The sequence below is a fragment of the Panulirus ornatus genome, chromosome 59 (genome assembly GCF_036320965.1).
Source record: "Panulirus ornatus isolate Po-2019 chromosome 59, ASM3632096v1, whole genome shotgun sequence".
NCBI lineage: Eukaryota > Metazoa > Arthropoda > Malacostraca > Decapoda > Palinuridae > Panulirus > Panulirus ornatus.
This window is the reverse complement of record NC_092282.1, coordinates 21,090,289-21,110,575: the sequence shown is the minus strand read 5'-3', so window position 1 is coordinate 21,110,575 and position 20,287 is coordinate 21,090,289. Positions and strand designations below refer to the sequence as shown.

The 20,287-nt window shown below is 39.3% G+C and overlaps 1 protein-coding gene across 2 annotated transcripts in view; it reads right to left on the bottom strand.

The window, feature by feature from the left end:
* The window catches only part of LOC139767219 (arf-GAP with dual PH domain-containing protein 1-like), an 85,546-nt gene that overhangs the window by 42,474 nt on the left and 22,785 nt on the right, over window positions 1-20,287 (bottom strand). For both annotated transcript variants that reach the window (XM_071696350.1, XM_071696349.1), the window contains exons 3-6: window positions 13,799-13,912; window positions 3,336-3,519; window positions 2,864-3,097; window positions 44-178 (exon numbers count right to left, since the gene is read on the bottom strand). In XM_071696350.1, coding sequence (XP_071552451.1) covers window positions 44-178; window positions 2,864-3,097; window positions 3,336-3,519; window positions 13,799-13,912 — 667 coding nt within the window. The remainder of the gene's footprint in view (window positions 1-43; window positions 179-2,863; window positions 3,098-3,335; window positions 3,520-13,798; window positions 13,913-20,287) is intronic.

Genomic DNA, 20,287 nt, shown 5'->3' with positions numbered 1-20,287 from the left:
AAAAGTTTTTCAGATATGAAATATATAAACATTAAACTCATACCATTGGACCTTCATGATACATAAGCTTGCGATCATCTAGGATAAACCATCGTTTCCTGTAAGCATCCCTCTCGTTTGGACCTGTCTTCGAAAGCCAACCCTCAATAACAAAGTCATTGGTAAGGTATGGCACCAGCTGTGGGGATGAAACTGTAATTAGAAACAGATAAAAACTCTACATATTTAACAGTGACCTCTCAAAAATAAACGGACACAAAAGACAGTCAAAGAAAGAAAGACAGGCAGAGAGACCAACAATCACTAAAAAGTATGTGTCAAGAGTATCTATTTCCACTGTGCAATGAAGAAGTTTTACAATCTTGAGGCTATCAGACATGAACAAAACTAAATGGATGAGGAGAAACTTTAATGGAGTAATAAAATAATTCCCCTTGAACATGAATGTGTGTGATTATCATTTAGGATTATCATTTGTGTATGACAAGAGTTTTACACTCATGGTGCCAAGTCTCTTTAACTTGTATATGTAACAAGCCTTCAATCTTATTTGTATACAAACATGCATATATACACAAAGAGACACGTGGTTTACACTCATGTTGCCCTGTCTCCTAACTTAGCACATATGAAACATGTCTTTACTCATATGAATGTATACAAACACACAAACCCTAGCTTATGCCAAGCATCCACCTCACTAACTGTCCCCAGGATGACAGTGGACTGGCTGCCACATCAAGATTCGAACCTATGCGAGATTGATCCTAGGCATCCTCTGCATTTGTGATGGTCAATAATGCTACCTGCTACACCATGGAGGTGTATGTAGGTGTGTGTGTAATTACCTATTTGTAATTCATTTATACCAAACAGGGAGGAAGTTTTACAATTGTGGTGCCCATCTTTTGAACATTCTCTTCTGTAATACAACTTCTTGAGTTTATGTATGCTGTCTGCATTACCCATTCCCCTTCATCTCATTCCATTCATTCACCACTCTTATAATATAGAAGTATTTCATCACATCTTTTATAACACGCTTCTTGCTTAATTTAATGCTATGTCCTCTGCTCGCCCTATTCCTACATCTCTTGAAGAGCTGTTCACTGAATACATAAATTTGTATTAGAAACTTGAAAGCTGTGATCAGCTCACCTCCTCACTCTTTCCTCTTCCAAGATGGACAAATTCAAAACCTCAAGCTTTTCCCCATAATTCACTGTTTAATTCTGGTACCATCTTTGTTGTCCTCCTCTGGACTTTCTCTGAATTCTTTGTGCTTTTTAGGGTACAGTGACCAAACTGGAGAAGTACATTCTAGTTTTGCTTTTATGTAGGATAGGAACAGATTGCTAAACATTTTCTCATCCAATTACTTGAAAGCTATTCTAAAACTTTCCAGCATATAGTTTGTCTCCTTAACAATTCTCCCAATGTGGGACTCTGGTGACAGGTCAGAGATGATGCTTATTTCCTGCTGCATAATAATCATATTGAGACCTTACACATTGCAAATGCTGGCTGAAGTACCATCTACATCTTGACCATTGCACACTTTGAAACTCCTTTGCTTTTTGAGATCTTCTATTAAACTATTCTCTCCTCTTTCTTACCATTCCCTCTATATCTGAGGGTATAGGTCCCTATGTTCCTACTCCTTTGTCATATATTTCAGAGAACCTTTCTCCACAAAGCCTTGGTATCTGACTACTCAGTGCCACTTCCTAATCTAGGTTGCCATGGAAATTATTAAGACTTGTGTAATTAACACCATTATATCTCCCATCATGGCTTGTCCCACTTAATCACACTGTCAAACTTGAGCCTTACATGATTACTTTTATCCAAGAGGTGTAAGATAAATAATATTTTCAATATTCATGCTAGTATGTGTGAAGATAAGACTCACTGACATTTTGGTATGGGATTTATTTTGTCTATACTGAAAACTTGTCTCCATGACTCCCTATCACCATGAGCAACCAAACTGCCCACTCTATCTCTTTACAAATGAAATCCCCCATTATCAGTACTTTACCATCTCTGAGACATGAGCATTTTACAGCTTCAAGTACCATCATAACTGTTCCCTGAATGTTATTTTGTACATTTTTCTGAACCGTTGTAACATTCTGAAGTATCATTTCGTATGAACATCATTATGTACTTCTCTACAGTTACTCTTCACATACTGTACTGTATGGGTCATCCTCCACTAATTTCTTAGAATTTAAAGATACATTTTCCTTCTTCATTCTGTGCTTCCTCTTTCCCTTCTTACTGTCAGGTATCCCTCTGTGCAAACTAGGTCAAGATTTTACCTTTTTATCAAGCTTTGTTTCTATGACTTTAACAACATCAGGTGTGTGTGGGGATCTGCAATCAATTATTTGAAATGAACTATTTGTAGTGTATGGTGAGGAGTTTTATACAGAAATGTAATTACTAAGGGTTTTGTTATTATTATCCAGCATCTTGTATGTGTGTCATACGTTCAATACTCATTACATAACAGAGGGCAGAGAGCTCGTGGAAACCTCCACATATCTATAAAGACAACCAATTGTATTGAAATAAATTTAGGCTGTAGCATTCGGTAGCCAGAGATGCTACATAAAGTAATAATGGTTATATATTTCAACTAAAGGTAAAGGAAGTCAATTCAAGGATTTCAACCCTGAATGTCCCAGCCAGAGTGAAGTGAAAAGAAAGTCAATGGGGCGTATATACCCCAGACAGAGTTCATAGTTTAAGATAATCATACTTCACTGTATAGTAAATGTACCAACTGGATTCTAACAACTAATTTCTTTACATACTTTGTGGATACTTTGATAAATTTACAAATGAATACACTTACTTCTTCAGCCCCAACACTAGGATATGCAACCATCAGCCAGTTAAGCTTTATGTTTCTAATGGCCATGTACCAATGAATAATCATTTCTCCGCTTTCATGATACACGTAGATATGTCGTGTGGAGCCATCACACATATATGACAGCTGAAGTCCATTGTCCTGATTCATTTTGACAGGTGCTAAGCACACATTCAATTCAGATAATGGTATTGTTGCTTTAGGTTCCTTTGAGTTCTGAAATAATTAAATGATGTACAGAATTACATCAATTCATTCTATTAGAATGAGAAATAAGATAATACAGAATTAGATCCTGTTAACAATATACATATCTTCACAGCTTTATGATCAAATATATAAACATTTCATATCTAAGTTACTAACATTTCACAAAAGATAACCTACATTCACCCACTATTTGAAGTTAAACAATAAAAACAGCAGTATCTGTGGAAATGTTATAAAAACTAACCTCCTTACTGTAATATCTTAGAGAGTTATCAGAAATAACAAATTTACGAGGATAATATTTGTTTTCATCTCTAGCTTTCTTCATTAACGTTCCTTCCACTGAATTAGTGATGTATGTCTGCTTATCAACATTTATAAACTCTTGTCGTTCATACTTGGCACGTATCCACTGTTCTAGCAATACTCTGTAAAGTAATAATCTGTATAGTAAGAACATAATGAAAAGGGCATCTGTATTAAGATCTAAGAATATAAATATCAACATAAGCACAGTCAATCTGAAAGACTTTTGTTTGATCATCTGAAGGTTTGATAAACAATATCCACGAAACATTTCATTTACATTTATTCATTTTATCATACTCAATCGCCATCTCCCGTGTTAGCAAGGTAGCTCAAGGAAACAGACTAGGAATGGCCCAACCCACCTACGTACACATGTATACACATAAATGCTCACATACGCACATATACATACATATACATACACAGACATATACATATATAAACTTACATATTCATACTTGCTGCCTTCATCCATTCCCATTGCCACCCCACAACATATGAAATAGCATCCCCCTCTTCAGCGAAGCAGCACCAGGAAAAGACAAAAAAGGCCATATTCGTTCACATCTATATCACAAAATTGTACACAACTTCCAACGCAGTTTAGTATAACCACTCCAGCAGATAAATATCCTTTCTCATGGATACCTTGATAGCTGCTTTTCACGTCCTTTGTTTGGTACAATGCTATTCATCATGAATGCTAAATACTCTTCTTCCCCCGTCCTGAGTCCTAGGATTATGATTAACTTGCACCTTTTCTTTTATATCTGTTTATCATACTAGATCGCCACTTCTTACACCAGTGAGGAAGCACCAGGAAAGAGATGATGAATGACCCAACCACTCATACATACTTACATCACAATTAACTTATCCCTCAACCCTACTGAACCTGATGACCCCACTCTTATTCACATTCACTTTCAACTTTCTTCTTTCACACACGTTTCCAAATTCAGTAACATACTTCTGTTTCTCTTTCCAAAACTCTTGCATTTACCTCCCTAACAACCCTATCCATAAACAAATTAAACAACCATGGAGACATCACACACCCCTGCCGCAAACCTACATTCACTGAGAACCAATCACTTTCCTCTCTTCCTACACGTACACATGCCTTACATCCTTGATAAAAACTTTTCACTGCTTCTAACAACTTTCCTCCCACACCATATATATATATGAAGGAATAGTGGTTCCAACAATGTTGTATGGTTGTGAGGCGTGGGCTATGGATAGAGTTGTGCGCAGGAGGATGGATGTGCTGGAAATGAGATGTTTGAGGACAATGTGTGGTGTGAGGTGGTTTGATCGAGTGAGTAACGTAAGGGTAAGAGAGATGTGTGGAAATAAAAAGAGCGTGGTTGAGAGAGCAGAAGAGGGTGTTTTGAAGTGGTTTGGGCACATGGAGAGAATGAGTGAGGAAAGATTGACCAAGAGGATATATGTGTCGGAGGTGGAGGGAACGAGGAGAAGAGGGAGACCAAATTGGAGGTGGAAAGATGGAGTGAAAAAGATTTTGTGTGATCGGGGCCTGAACATGCAGGAGGGTGAAAGGAGGGCAAGGAATAGAGTGAATTGGAGCGATGTGGTATACCGGGGTTGACGTGCTGTCAGTGGACTGAATCAAGGCATGTGAAGCGTCTGGGGTAAACCATGGAAAGCTGTGTAGGTATGTACATTTGCGTGTGTGGACGTATGTATATACATGTATATGGGGGGGTTGGGCCATTTCTTTCGTCTGTTTCCTTGCGCTACCTCGCAAACGCGGGAGACAGCGACAAAGTATAATAAAAAATAAAAAAAAAATACTTCTGTTTCTCACAGAATTAATCACCAGAGCTGTATCATCAGCAAACAACAACTGACTCACTTCCAATGCCCTCTCATTCCTAACAGACTGCATACTTGTCCCTTTCTCCAAAACTTTTGCATTTACCTCCCTAACCACCCCATCCATAAATAAATCCAACAACCATGGAGACATCACACACCCCTGCCACAGACTGAACTTCACTGGGAACCAATCACTCTCCTCTCTTCCTACTTGTACACATGCCTTACATCCTTGGTAAAAACTTTTCACATTTTCTAGCAGCTTACCTTCCACACCATATACTCTTAAGACATCTCTATCAACCCTATCATATAAATTCTCCAGATCCATAAATGCTACATACAACTCCATCTGTTTTTCTAAATACTTCTCATACATATTCTTCAAAGCAAACATCTGATTCATCCTCTACCACTTCTGAAACCGCACTGCTCTTTCCCAATGTGATGCTCTGTACATGCCTTCACCCTCTCAATCAATATCTTCCTATACAATTTTCCAGGAATACTCAACAAACTTATGCCTCTGTAGTTTGAACACTCAATTTTATCCCCTTTGCCTTTGTACAAAGGCACTATGCATGCATTCCACCAATCCTCAGGCACTTCACCATGATCCATATATACACTGAATATCCTTACCAACCAATCAACAACACAGTCACCCACTTTCTTTAAAAATTCTACAGCAATATCATCCATACCCACAGCCTTGCCAGATTTCATCTTCTGCAAAGTTTTCACTACCTCTTCTCTGTTAACCAAAGCATTCTCCCTGACCCTCTCACTTTGCACACCATCCCGATGAAAACATCCTACACCTGCCACTCTGTCATCAAACACATTCAACAAATCTTCAAAATACTCACTCCATCTCCTTCTCACTTCGTCACTACCTGTTATTACTTTCCCCCTTGCCTCCTTCAATGATGTTCCCATTTGTTCTCTTGTCTTATGCACATTATTTACCTCCTTCCAAAACACAGTTTTATTCTCCCTAAAGTCTAATGATACTCTCTCACCCTAACTCTCATTTTACCCTTTTTTTCAACCCTTGCACCTTCCTCTTGACCTCCTGCCACTTTCTTTTATACATCTCCCAGTCATCTGCACTCCTTCCTTGTAAGTATCATCCAAACACCTCCCTTTTCTCTTTCACTAACAACTTTACTTCTTCATCCCACCACTCACTACACTTTCTAATCTGCCCCCCTCCCACCTTTCTCATGCCACATGCATGTTTTGCACATGCCATCAATGCTTACCTAACTACATCCCATTCCTCATCCACTCCCCTCACGTCATTTGCTCTCACCTTTTGCCATTCTACACTGAATCTTTCCTGGTACTTCCTCACACAAGTGTCCTTTCTCAGGTCACTTACTCTCACCACTCTATTCTCCCAAACATTCTCTCTTCTTTTTTGAAAACGTCTACAAATCTTCACCTTTGCCTCTACAAGACAGTGATCAGACATCCCTTCAGCTGCCCCTCTCAGCACATTAACATCCAAGTCTCTCTTTTACATGCCTATCAATTAATACATAATCCAGTACCGCCCTCTGGCCATCTCTCCTACTCACATACGTATCCTTATGTATATCTCAAACACTGCTTATGCTGCTTGCCTCATAGTTCTCAGAATATAGATGTCACCCTCATGGTGGTTACTGATAGTTAAAAAAAAGTTTTCTAAGGTCAGGATGAAAGTGCAGGAGACAATAACCTTTCCAGGTCAATTCATCCTGAAGGCTTTGAAAGCATATCAACATGGATGAGGAGTGTTAGTGAAAAACTTCTTAAGCAAGAGAACACTACAGCAAGAATAATTACATTCAAGATAATCCTGTGACACATATGTGATCCTCTGCCTCAAAGGTGGAAAGCCAAGTACATACCACACAAGGTGGTTTCTCAAAATCTAGAGCAAGGTGCTAATTTACAAAAGTGCTTGTAAAATGCCAAAGACCTTTTTTGTTCACTCATTCTGGAAAAGGTTTTTCAGAAAGGCCAGCATTACATAGAAGTCAACAAGAACATTAGGTAGGAGCCTCTGAAAACGATTCACTCGAGTTGCCCTCTGCCAATGGACTGTTAAGGGTAGGCAATAAAGGCTAAGAAATGGCACCAGGAGTTCACTAGTTATGGATGCACTATTGCTGTGGCCAACCCCTTGATGGAGTTCCAGTTGGGAACAGGCATCAGAGATACAGACAGACAGATAGCCAGAATGGAAGCTATCTTCTTGATATCTAGGCTCTAAAATACAGGCCAGGTTGGGCTAACAAAACAAGTTTTTTTAATCCAAGATAAAACAGTTCTTGCTGAGAAGGGCTTTGAGCTTACAAAATGAACAATGAGTTCCCCTTGATAATTTCTGATGATTCCAGTAAATTCTCTTAGCAATTAATGGGCAAAGACCAAGATGTTTCTCCAGAAAAACTCTTGTAAGTTACAAACAAAATTGGGATATTTCAAGACTTACTTGTTTCATTCTTTACCAAAAACCTATAATTTGGAATGACCGTAACCCAACACATCATCAAGATAAAAAGTGTTTCACATCTGGGCATTGAGTATATCTCATTCACTCTTCTAGCACCTAGGGTGAACTAAAGGTCATTTTCATGAATAGCTAATGAAGTGCTATAAAGTCAAAAAATTCCCCTGATTACAATGAAACAAGGACCTTTGGCAACTCCCACTTAGGTTGCAACAGGGAGGCAGACCTTCACCTCATGAAGAATGATGTAACAAGTTTATCATATGAAATTCCAAACAGATCCCTAAGGGACAAATGTTCCTGAAGGGAACTCTAAGCAGCTCAGTTTTTAAAATAAAAAGGCTAAAATAGAATTCTTAATAGAGAGCTTATGAAACATCAGAACCTAAATCTTGAAGTCTTTAAGAAATAAATGAAACTTTTTCTAGGTGGACTAATACAGTCATTAATCAGAAATACAAACTTCACAGAGCAAGTCATCTGTTACATGTTATCAAAATTTTATATCATAAAAGTGTTTGTGAAAATCCAAATATGTAAGTTCCTGAACCCAGCATTTTGATGCTGTGCTCCTGACCACAGGCTGAGATGGTCCAAGAAAACTTGAGGTAAACTGCACAACTGGAATCAAGAGTGTCTCTCCTGATTTGTAACCACAAAACCAATTAGTCTGGAATGAATTTTCCCCAGATCTACTATGGGAAAGGAGTAAATTTGGCTCCAGAAGTTCCAATCCAGGATCATGGCATCTGTTACTATCGCCCCTTCATTGAACATTAGAAAGACAGGGCATTCACTTTCATGACAGAGATCCACCTGAGAACCCTTCCCAAATGAAAGGATCCAAATGAAGGCATCTCTCCTCACAAACATTTCTGCTGTCATGGAAAATGACCTTGATAGGATGTGGCCCATACACTATAGAGTCCTTGAAGATAGGATGCCTCAAAAATTTTCTTTTTATCCATTAATTCTATAAAGGGAAGTGATCTGCAAGGTCCTTTATTCACGAAGCAGAGGAATACTACAATGTTGTCCTTAACAAACAGACTGGCACACCCTCAATGAGGCCATTCTGGGATATGAAGTACCATGGAACCAAAAGCTACTTTATCTTGATGTATAGAGATTTTCATTCATCTTCCCAAAAACCTACAATCACATGACCTTCTGAAGAACAGAAACCCCACCAAAAATTCAAAATTGTCCATCCACATCATGAAAGGAGTTGGAGTTGCTGTACATGGCATTAGCTTTTGGAGATTCCTCATACCTGTCAACCAAACTAAACAGTCAAGAAGTTCTTGGAGTAATGCTTGCAACAGATCTCTCTTTAATACTGGAATAGTTTTGTCACATTTTTGACCTGCAACCTCCCCGAGTTGTTGCAATCATCTTTCCCAATAGATGCCCTAGTCGACATCAAGACACAGTAAACTGGGTCTAGACTTCTGAAGCAACTTTTGTGTAACCCAAAGGCATTTTCCAGTGAAAGACAAATGCCCCATGCAAGCGCATGAATCTACTCCAACCCAAGTAAGATTCATACCAAGTAAAATCCTGATTGGAAATCACATGAAACTTTTCCTGGGTGATGATAAAACTTGCTTCTTGAAAGTCATTCTGAATCTATTATATTGTCTAGCACATTCTTCTTTTGAATCTGCAATCACTGGAAAATCATCCAGGAAACTAAGAACTATTGCCTTTGAAAAGGAGCTTCTTGGAATCTGAGAGGCTGTTAATCTTGTAAAAATTTGTGGGGCTATGCACAACCTAAAGGACATCACTTGGAACTACCATGTTTGGATCCTTATCCTGAAAGCTAAAACCTTTCTCATTCTGAGATTACCAGGAATTTGCCAGTAAGCATTCTTTAAGTCTAAACTGACTAAATGTTTAAACTGCAAGAAATGACAAACTCTGTATAGCATTCATCCTGAATTTGTACCTTCTGATAGGTATTTAGCACGAAAAGATCCAAAATCATTCTCTTTCTGTTCAAGTCCTTTTTAACAACATGAAAAAGGGTGCTGATAAAAACTAATCCTCCTGCAGGTTCTAATGCAGTACATCTTTGTTTTCAGCATTTCCTGCAATATTCTATTTGCAAATTACTGGGAGATAGTTTTAAACTAAAGGGACCCCATCTCTTGTACTTTATTTACCATCAACAAGACTTAAATCTTTGTTAGTTATCAGCATTCACTGTCTCCTTGCTTTCATCATGCCAACTGTCCACTACCCTTACACTGAGCCAATATTTCTTAACAGCCTTTTTAACCTACTCTTTTTCAGCTTCTGAACATGGCCTCTGTTAACTCTGATATTGCATCTTGTGAAAAACTGCTCACTGTCAACATCAAATGATTTCATAACTTAAAGGTTGTTATCAGGTCATCCTTCTCACTTCTCTTCTATAAGATGGACAGTTTAACCTTTCACAGTAAGTAAGCCCTCTTAATTCTGGTACCATCCTTGTTCCACTTTTCTTGACTTCTCAATCATATCTTTGTGTTTCTTTAGGTATGGTGACCAGATATGAGAGGCATAATCCACTTTCAATGTAATACATCTCAAATAGCTTACAAAACACATACCTACCCATATACTTGAATGCAATTTTAGCATTTGCCAGCAGACAGTTTACTGCACTCACAATTCTCCTGAAATAAAGCTCTTGCAACAAATTGGGTATAATATTGATCCTTGGATCTCTCTCACATAATGATTCCTTTAGCTTGCTTCCTACTAAGTTGTATCTAAATCTGATTCTTCTTTTGCTATATCCCATCCTCATTACGTTGCGCATACTTGCACTGAATCTCATTTTTAAGAGATCTTTCAATCTGCGGGGTGGGTGGCCTACTTTACAAAGGAGAAAAAAGGTAATGAGTTTACCTAAGGAGACCCCACCCCCATCAAGAAAGAAAGGTCTCCTAAAAATTCACAAACCCAGCATACCAACAAGGTCCAAAACCTCTGGAATAGGAGCATGCCACAGAGGCTGGCCAAATGGTTGGCCAAGCCACTCTCAACAACACTTGGAATAATAAGTAATACAAACATATGGAAAAACTCTACTGATTTGGTAGAAAGGTTAGGAAAATCAATCTCAACAGGAAGCTAACAAGTCTTGATGTCAAAACACTATTCAAAAATATTCCAACAGGAGCAATACAAGTAGTAAGAAGAGCAATAGAAAATGATGACAATACTGATCTTCTAGTAATGAAAATGTCCTGCATAAAATTGGTTTCCTTAAGTGTAAGGTTTAGTGCTTTCATATTCAAAGGTGGGGAATACAAGCAGCACAGAGGCCTGGCCATAGGCTCACTGCTTAGTGCCATAATGGCCTGCCTCCTTTTGGAAACCCTGGAAACGGTTAGGTTCTACAGAATAATGGGAAGAGATGCAACTTGATACATATACGCTAACAATGTACAGGTAGTGGTTCTGAGTAGCATGAACTTGAGAAGAAGATAAGAATGCTTAACAATGTGAAAGCACACATACAATTTATGGTGGAAAAGGAGAAATAGAAAAATGCCTTTTCTGGAGGTTAGGTCAGAGCTTCAAGTCCTCAGTTTATGGAAAGCACACCATCAAAGATGAATTTGTTCATTAGTTCTCTGCACATGGCAAGAGGCTCAACACATGGATGGTGAGTGGATTCTTCTGAAAAATTATCCAAATATGCAGCCAAGAAAAAATCTTTGTATGAAAGGAGTTCAAAACAGTTCCACATTCAAGAGCAGCCAATATTTTGGATAAATTCTTACTGAAAGCAAGGTTGAACATTGCAAATTCATCAGGAATAAAGACTGGCAATCAGGTAAAAGCAAAACAGACAAGAGATACTGTCACAGAACAGTGAGGAATATGAAATACCATGAAGTGGACGTTCTGCTGTTTATTATGGAGAGTCTGGACATGCAGGAGGGACTGTATGAATATGCAGCAGATGCATATCTGCATCAAACTGCATCAAACTCCCAACTTGCTTGTCCTACACACATACGAATGTGGAAACTTACCAAAATGGCAGGAAGAAAGGATAATCCGCAATCTTCTGCTTGTCAAAAGCAGCAGGGAAACTGATAGTGATGTCATCGAGGGAGGCACAGCCAGCAGGCAACACCTGTCAATCAGGGGGAGACCCGTACAGACATCCAGCAAGACAGATATTATTCTCCATTTTCTCATGTTGTTAATGTGCATGAACAAGAATTTACACCAAAACATAAGAGTAAAAATCAACTCCATCCAGTGTTTTTCTAGCACCCTGATCCACTCATAGTGCAGAGTGCAGTATAGAATTGCAAAAAAACAAATGCATATATGATGCAGTATCAGAGAAAATGAATTAGTAACCAGGGAGGAGAAGCTCAACTTTCCTGAACAATGATATTTTGGGTGAAATTACATGCTTTTCATCTTGTTGAAACTTCAAATTTTTATGCACCATTATCATCAACATAACCTTTACATAAGTCAGGGGACCTCTGTATTATCACCTGAGCGGATAAATAGGGTCTTGTTCGATGATAACTCCTATAATAATACCAGGGATGATAAATGACCTATATGTACCAAAGGATAAGAGTGACAAAAGTCGTCATGAAATACATATTTTCCAGATTTTGAGGTCAAAGATCAAAGAAAAGATCAAGATTATTAATGACCTTGATATACCTCAACAATCAAATCATGCAAATTGTAAAAAGTAAACAAAAAAGCATATGAGCTCTAGTTAAAACATAACTCTTGGGGAAATTTAAAGGTACAACAAAAAAAATGATACAGTGTGTCTTTATGAAACTGGCTCTATGGACCATATGGTCCCTGAACTAAGCCAAAGACCCCAATAATAAATTCTCACTAGAATTTTACAATTGGAAAAGCTCTTGTAAAATTCATAAATAAGCACTGTTGCATAAAATAAAACAATAATACATGTCAACTTTGCATCAAAACTCCTGATGATAACAGTAAATACAACCACTAGGAACATAAGTGTTCCCATTCTAAACCTGCAAGTGGTAACAATGTTAATAAAAAATAGCCTTAGACAAGGCTGTGCAAGTAAACAGCACAGCATCATTGAGTACCCAGCTGAGTTGCACCCAGAACCCTGCATGAAGTGCAGCTTCAAGGCTGCAAGAACCCTAAAAACAGATCCTGGGGTTGCATAACTAACTGAGAACAGACTTTACAGACTCCTTTGTATGATCATTAATCATGTCATAAATATATGAAAATTGTCTCTTACTGTGCTTCATACCAATGATAAGTCTATGAATCAGAACTTAAGAACTACAAATATACACATCTAACAAAGTTAAAACAGCTGTTTCTACATTTCAATTGCACTATTCTGCAAACAAAGATTAGTAAAGGTTCTGTTTGTCATACATTCTTTTCTCAACTGTTATAAAATTACAATCATGCACAAAGTAAAACCTTATTAGCCAACACATAACTGTCTATCCTGGCTCTAAACTAGTAAAAGCCCCTTTATTCTAAGAAGATTGATAAAGAAAATGAAATTTTACAAAAATTATGCAATCCCAATGAGTTTGGGACAAAAGTCAGAAAAGAAACGAGAGGCGAAATAACAGTATAATGCACAACTTTATTGTTCATCAAAGAGGAAAAGAGGGAGGTATATGATAATTTTGAGATTCTTCAGTATTCCCTTTTGCCTGTGACAAAAGACCTCAAGCAATGTAAGAACTTTCCTATCTCAACAATTGCTCAAAGTTATCACAATCTCAGATCACAAACTACATAAATACATCAGACAGGATCTCCTGGGTTTTCTATTTGCACATCATCATCTCAAATAAGTTGCTATAATGTACTAAAGTGGTTTATGTCATTCGTAATTTTTGAGGACTATGTTAGGATTTATGCAAGTTTAATAATTTACTCAGAGCCTGGCATACAGCAACAATCATTCTGAATATTTATAAACTCTTCAATCAAAAATACATGCCATTCTATATAAATGATGAGATATGATTACACTAGAGCGAAAATCCATCACTTACGGTGGGTCTCCTGCATGAGGTATTCTATAACAGGCTGGTACATGCTCTTCATATTTCTGTCTGGCTTGGACATTGCCTACCGATTCCATCATCTCCACCTGTTCATCATCCCATCTGAAATAATTTTCAGAAAAAAGTATGTATTTCAGCACAAATCACAATGTTCATCTAATTTTTCATATAGCAGTACTTATTTAACTTTTCTCCTTTTTCTGGATCCTTTATGAGCCCTCTGAGATAAAAGTCAGAACACAAGATTTTAAGAACATTAACAGTATGGTACAATATTTCTCTACTCTGTGTTTTACATACTACAATTTTTTTTTTTTTTTTTTTTTTTTTTTTAATACTTTGTCGCTGTCTCCCGCGTTTGCGAGGTAGCGCAAGGAAACAGACGAAAGAAATGGCCCAACCCCCCCCCATACACATGTATATACATACGTCCACACACGCAAATATACATACCTACACAGCTTTCCATGGTTTTCCCCAATACTACAATTATCAAATCATTATCAATCATTCTTCCATTCACTAATACCAACAGGGCATTTTCAAATTCCTGTAAAGATGAACTTCCCACCAGCTATATGTGAAATCTGAAGAATAAAAGCTGTTGCTTTACAACAGTTATATGGGCAACTGACAGAACAATTGCTTGAGGGGGATGGGGTGTTAAATTCTTATTTTTCCCTAAGATGAGGTTTATCCATGAGGAAACACTACATCTGATCATCACAAAACATATGAGGTTAGCAGATGCTCATTCTCATGACTAAAAACTGGGACACTGTTCAAGAGACAGGACCCCACAAGTGCACTACCTTCCCATATCCAACAAATACAATATTGAAAAATCCAGTAACCCATTCAGGACTGTAATATCATGGTGTGGACATGACATGACACCAAGCTATTGCCTTCCCTCATTCACAAACTTATTAATGATGTCTGTGCCTTCGATCTTTTGTTGGCCAAATAATTCTCTTTTTTTCCAAGATAAAATATGTAAACGCTCACTGGGCTCTCTCTTTGGTCCAACTTGGTTGTCCATCTTTGAAAATCTGTTTCTCATCTATGAATAAGGCCCTATAAGCATGCAGATACGTAAGAAAAGAGGGACTTAAGAATAAGCACACAGAAAGCTAAGGAGTGAATCCATCCTTACTGATAATTGACCACTGTTCTGGTGCATATTCTGAAAGTCACATACCCAAAAGTTCAATCAGCAAACAGAGGTCTTCTCTGGAGGCCAAAGACCCTTTTTGCTAAATGAGTCTGGGAGGCTGGCAAAGTGAGAGAGTCATGCCAAGTGGTTTGGTGAAAAGAGAAGAGGTGGCAAAAGTCTTGCTAAAGATAAAATGTGGTTCGTGTTGTAGCTGAATTTCTAAAGAAAGGGGATGATTGTGTTCCCGATCAGTTAAGACTTTCAACGCAGGTAAAGTGCCTGCACAGTTTTTTTTTATCATCATTTTGCTTTGTCGCTGTCTCCTGCGTTAGCGAGGTAGCGCAAGGAAACAGACGAAAGAATGGCCCAACCCACCCACATACACACGTATATACATAAACGTCCAAACACGCAAATATTTATTTATTATCTATTTTGCTTTGTCGCTGTCTCCCATGTTTGCGTGGTAGTGCAAGGAAACAGACGAAAGAAATGGCCCAACCCACCTCATACACATGTATATACATACACGTCCACCCACGCAAATATACATACCTATACATCTCAATGTACACATATATATACACACACAGACACATACATATATACCCATGCACACAATTCACACTGTCTGCCTTTATTCATTCCCATCGCCACCTCGCCACACATGGAATACCATCCCCCTACCCCCTCATGTGTGCGAGGTAGCGCTAGGAAAAGATAACAAAGGCCACATTCGTTCACACTCAGTCTCTAGATGTCATGCAATAATGCCCGAAACCACAGCTCCCTTTCCACATCCAGGCCCCACACAACGTTCCATGGTTTACCCCAGACGCTTCACATGCCCTGATTCAATCCACTGACAGCACGTCAACCCCAGTATACCACATCGATCCAATTCACTCTATTCCTTGCCCGCCTTTCACCCTCCTGCATGTTCAGGCCCCGATCACTCAAAATCTTTTTCACTCCATCTTTCCACCTCCAATTTGGTCTCCCACTTCTCCTTGTTCCCTCCACCTCCGACACATATATCTCAATGTACACATATATATACACACACAGACGTATACCTATATACACATGCACATAATTCATAGTCTGCCTTTATTTATTCCCATCGCCACACATGGAATAACAACCCCCTCCCCCTCATGTGTGCAAGGTAGTGTTAGGAATTGACAACAAAGGCCACATTCATTCACACTCAGTCTCTAGCTGTCATGTAATAATGCACCGAAACCACAGCTCCCTTTCCACATCCAGGCCCCACACAACTTTCCATGGTTTACCACAGACATTTCACATGCCCTGGTTCAATCCATTGACAGCACGTCGACCCCAGTATACCACATCGTTCCAATTCACTCTATTCCTTGCACGCGTTTCACCCTCCTGCATGTTCAGGCCCCAATCACTCAAAATCTTTTTCACTCCATCTTTCCACCTCCAATTTGGTCTCCCACTTCTCCTCGTTCCCTCCACCTCTGACACATATATCCTCTTGGGCAATCTTTTCTCACTCATTCTCTCCATGTGACCAAACCATTTTAAAACACCTCTTATGCTCTCTCAACCACATCTCAACCACACTCTTTTTATTTCCACACATCTCTCTTACCCTTACATTACTTACTCGATCAAACCACCGCACACCACACATTGTCCTCAAACATCTCATTTCTAGCACATCCACCCTCCTGCGCACAACTCTATCCATAGCCCACACCTCACAACCATACAACATTGTTGGAACCACCATTCCTTCAAACATACACATTTTTGCTTTCCAAGATAATGTTCTCGACTTCCACACATTCTTCAAGGCTCCCAGGATTTTCGCCCCCTCCCCCACCCTATGATTCACTTCCGCTTCCAAGGTTCCATCCGTTGCCAGATCCACTCACAGATACCTAAAACACTTTACTTCCTCCAGTTTTTCTCCATTCAAACTTACCTCCCAATTGACTTGACCCTCAACCCTACTGTACCTAATAACCTTGCTCTTATTCACATTTACTCTCAACTTTCTTCTTTCACACAGTTTACCAAACTCAGTCACCAGCTTCTGCAGTTTGTCACATGAATCAGCCACCAGCGCTGTATCATCAGCGAACAACAACTGACTCATTTCCCAAGCTCTGTCATCCACAACAGACTGCATCCTTGCCCCTCTTTCCAAAACTCTTGCCTTCACCTCCCTAACAACCCCATCCATAAACAAATTAAACAACCATGGAGACATCACACACCCCTGCCGCAAACCTATATTCACTGAGAACTAATCACTTTCGTCTCTTCCTACACGTACACATGCCTTACATCCTCGATAAAAACTTTTCACTGCTTTTAACAACTTGCCTCCCACACACACACACACACACACACATATATATATATATATATATATATATATATATATATATATATATATATATATATTTGTTTATGGATGGGGCTGTTACGGAGGTGAATGCAAGAGTTTTGGAAAGAGGGGCAAGTATGAAATCTGTTGGGGATGAGAGAGCTTGGGAAGTGAGTCAGTTGTTGTTCGCTGATGATACAGTGCTGGTGGCTGATTCATGTGAGAAACTGCAGAAGCTGGTGACTGAGTTTGGTAAAGTGTGTGAAAGAAGAAAGGTAAGAGTAAATGTGAATAAGAGCAAGGTTATTAGGTACAGTAGGGTTGAGGGTCAAGTCAATTGGGAGGTGAGTTTGAATGGAGAAAAACTGGAGGAAGTGAAGTGTTTTAGATATCTGGGAGTGGATCTGGCAGCGGATGGAAACATGGAAGCGGAAGTGGATCATAGGGTGGGGGAGGGGGCGAAAATTCTGGGAGCCTTGAAGAATGTGTGGAAGTCGAGAACATTATCTCAGAAAGCAAAAATGGGTATGTTTGAAGGAATAGTGGTTCCAACAATGTTGTATGGTTGCGAGGCGTGGGCTATGGATAGAGCTGTGCGCAGGAGGATGGATGTGCTGGAAATGAGATGTTTGAGGACAATGTGTGGTGTGAGGTGATTTGATCGAGTAAGTAACGTAAGGGTAAGAGAGATGTGTGGAAATAAAAAGAGCGTGGTTGAGAGAGCAGAAGAGGGTGTTTTGAAATGGTTTGGGCACATGGAGAGAATGAGTGAGGAAAGATTGACCAAGAGGATATATGTGTCGGAGGTGGAGGGAACGAGGAGAAGAGGGAGACCAAATCGGAGGTGGAAAGATGGAGTGAAAAAGATTTTGTGTGATCGGGGCCTGAACATGCAGGAGGGTGAAAGGAGGGCAAGGAATAGAGTGAATTGGAGCGATGTGGTATACCGGGGTTGACGTGCTGTCAGTGGATTGAATCGGGGCATGTGAAGCGTCTGGGGTAAACTATGGAAAGCTGTGTAGGTATGTATATTTGCGTGTGTGGACGTATGTATATACATGTGTATGGGGGTGGGTTGGGCCATTTCTTTCGTCTGTTTCCTTGCGCTACCTGGCAAACGCGGGAGACAGTGGCAAAAAAAAAAAAAAAAAAAACATATATATATATATATATATATATATATATATATATGGGATGAAGAACTAAGATTATTAGTGAACGAGAAGAGAGAGGCATTTGGACGATTTTTGCAGGGAAGAAATGCAATTGAGTGGGAGATGTATAAAAGAAAGAGACAGGAGGTCAAGAGAAAGGTGCAAGAGGTGAAAAAGAGGGCAAATGAGAGTTGGGGTGAGAGAGTATCATTAGATTTTAGGGAGAATAAAAAGATGTTCTGGAAGGAGGTAAATAAAGTGTGTAAGACAAGGGAGCAAATGGGAACTTCAGTGAAGGGCGCAAATGGGGAGGTGATAAAAAGTAGTGGTGATGTGAGGAGATGGAGTGAGTATTTTGAAGGTTTGTTGAATGTGTTTGATGATAGAGTGGCAGATATAGGGTGTTTTGGTCGAGGTGGTGTGCAAAGTGAGAGGGTTAGGGAAAATGATTTGGTAAACAGAGAAGAGGTAGTAAAAGCTTTGCAGATGATGAAAGCCAGCAAGGCAGCAGGTTTGGATGGTATTGCAGTGGAATTTATTAAAAAAGGGGGTGACTATATTATTGACTGGGTGGTAAGGTTATTTAATGTATGTATGACTCATGGTGAGGTGCCTGAGGATTGGCGGAATGTGTGCATAATGCCATTGTACAAAGGCAAAGGGGATAAGAGTGAGTGCTCAAATTACAGAGGTATAAGTTTGTTGAGTATTCCTGGTAAATTATATGGGAGGGTATTGATTGAGAGGGTGAAGGCATGTACAGAGCATCAGATTGGGGAAGAGCAGTGTGGTTTCAGAAGTGGTAGAGGATGTGTGGATCAGGTGTTTGCTTTGAAGAATGTATGTGAGAAATACTTAGAAAAGCAAATGGATTTGTATGTAGCATTTATGGATCTGGAGAAGGCATATGATAGAGTTGATAGAGGTGCTCTGTGGAAGGTATTAAGAATATATGGTGTGGGAGGCAAGTTGTTAGAAGCAGTGAAAAGTTTTTATCGAGGATGTAAGGCATGTGTACGTGTAGGAAGAGAGGAAAGTGATTGGTTCTCAGTGAATGTAGGTTTGCGGCAGGGGTGTGTGATGTCTCCATGGTTGTTTATGTACGTATATACGTATGTAAGTAGGAGAGATGGCCAGAGAGCGTTATTGCATTACGTGTTAATTGACAGGCGCGCGAAAGAGAGACTTTTGGATGTTAATGTGCTGAGAGGTGCAACTGGAGGGATGTCTGATCATTATCTTATGGAGGCGAAGGTGAAGATTTGTATGGGTTCTCAGAAAAGAAAAGTGAATGTTGGGGTGAAGAAGGTGGTGAGAGTAAGTGAGCTTGGGAAGGAGACTTATGTGAGGAAGTACCAGGAGAGACTAGGTACAGAATGGAAAAAGTTTAGAACAAAGGAGGTAAGGGGAGTGGGGGAGGAATGGGATGTATTTAGGGAATCAGTGACGGCTTGCACAAAAGATGCTTGTAGCATAAGAAGAGTGGGAGGTGGGTTGATTAGAAAGGGTAGTGAGTGGTGGGATGAAGAAGTACGATTATTAGTGAAAGAGAAGAGAGAGGCATTTGGACGATTTTTGCAGGGAAAAAAAGCAAATGAGTGGGAGATGTATAAAAGAAAGAGACAGGAGGTCAAGAGAAAGGTGCAAGAGGTGAAAAAGAGGGCAAATGAGAGTTGGGGTGAGAGTATCATTAAATTTTGGGGAGAATAAAAAGATGTTATGGAAGGAGGTAAATAAAGTGTGTAAGACAAGGGAGCAAATGGGAACTTCAGTGAAGGGGGTAAATGGGGAGGTGATAA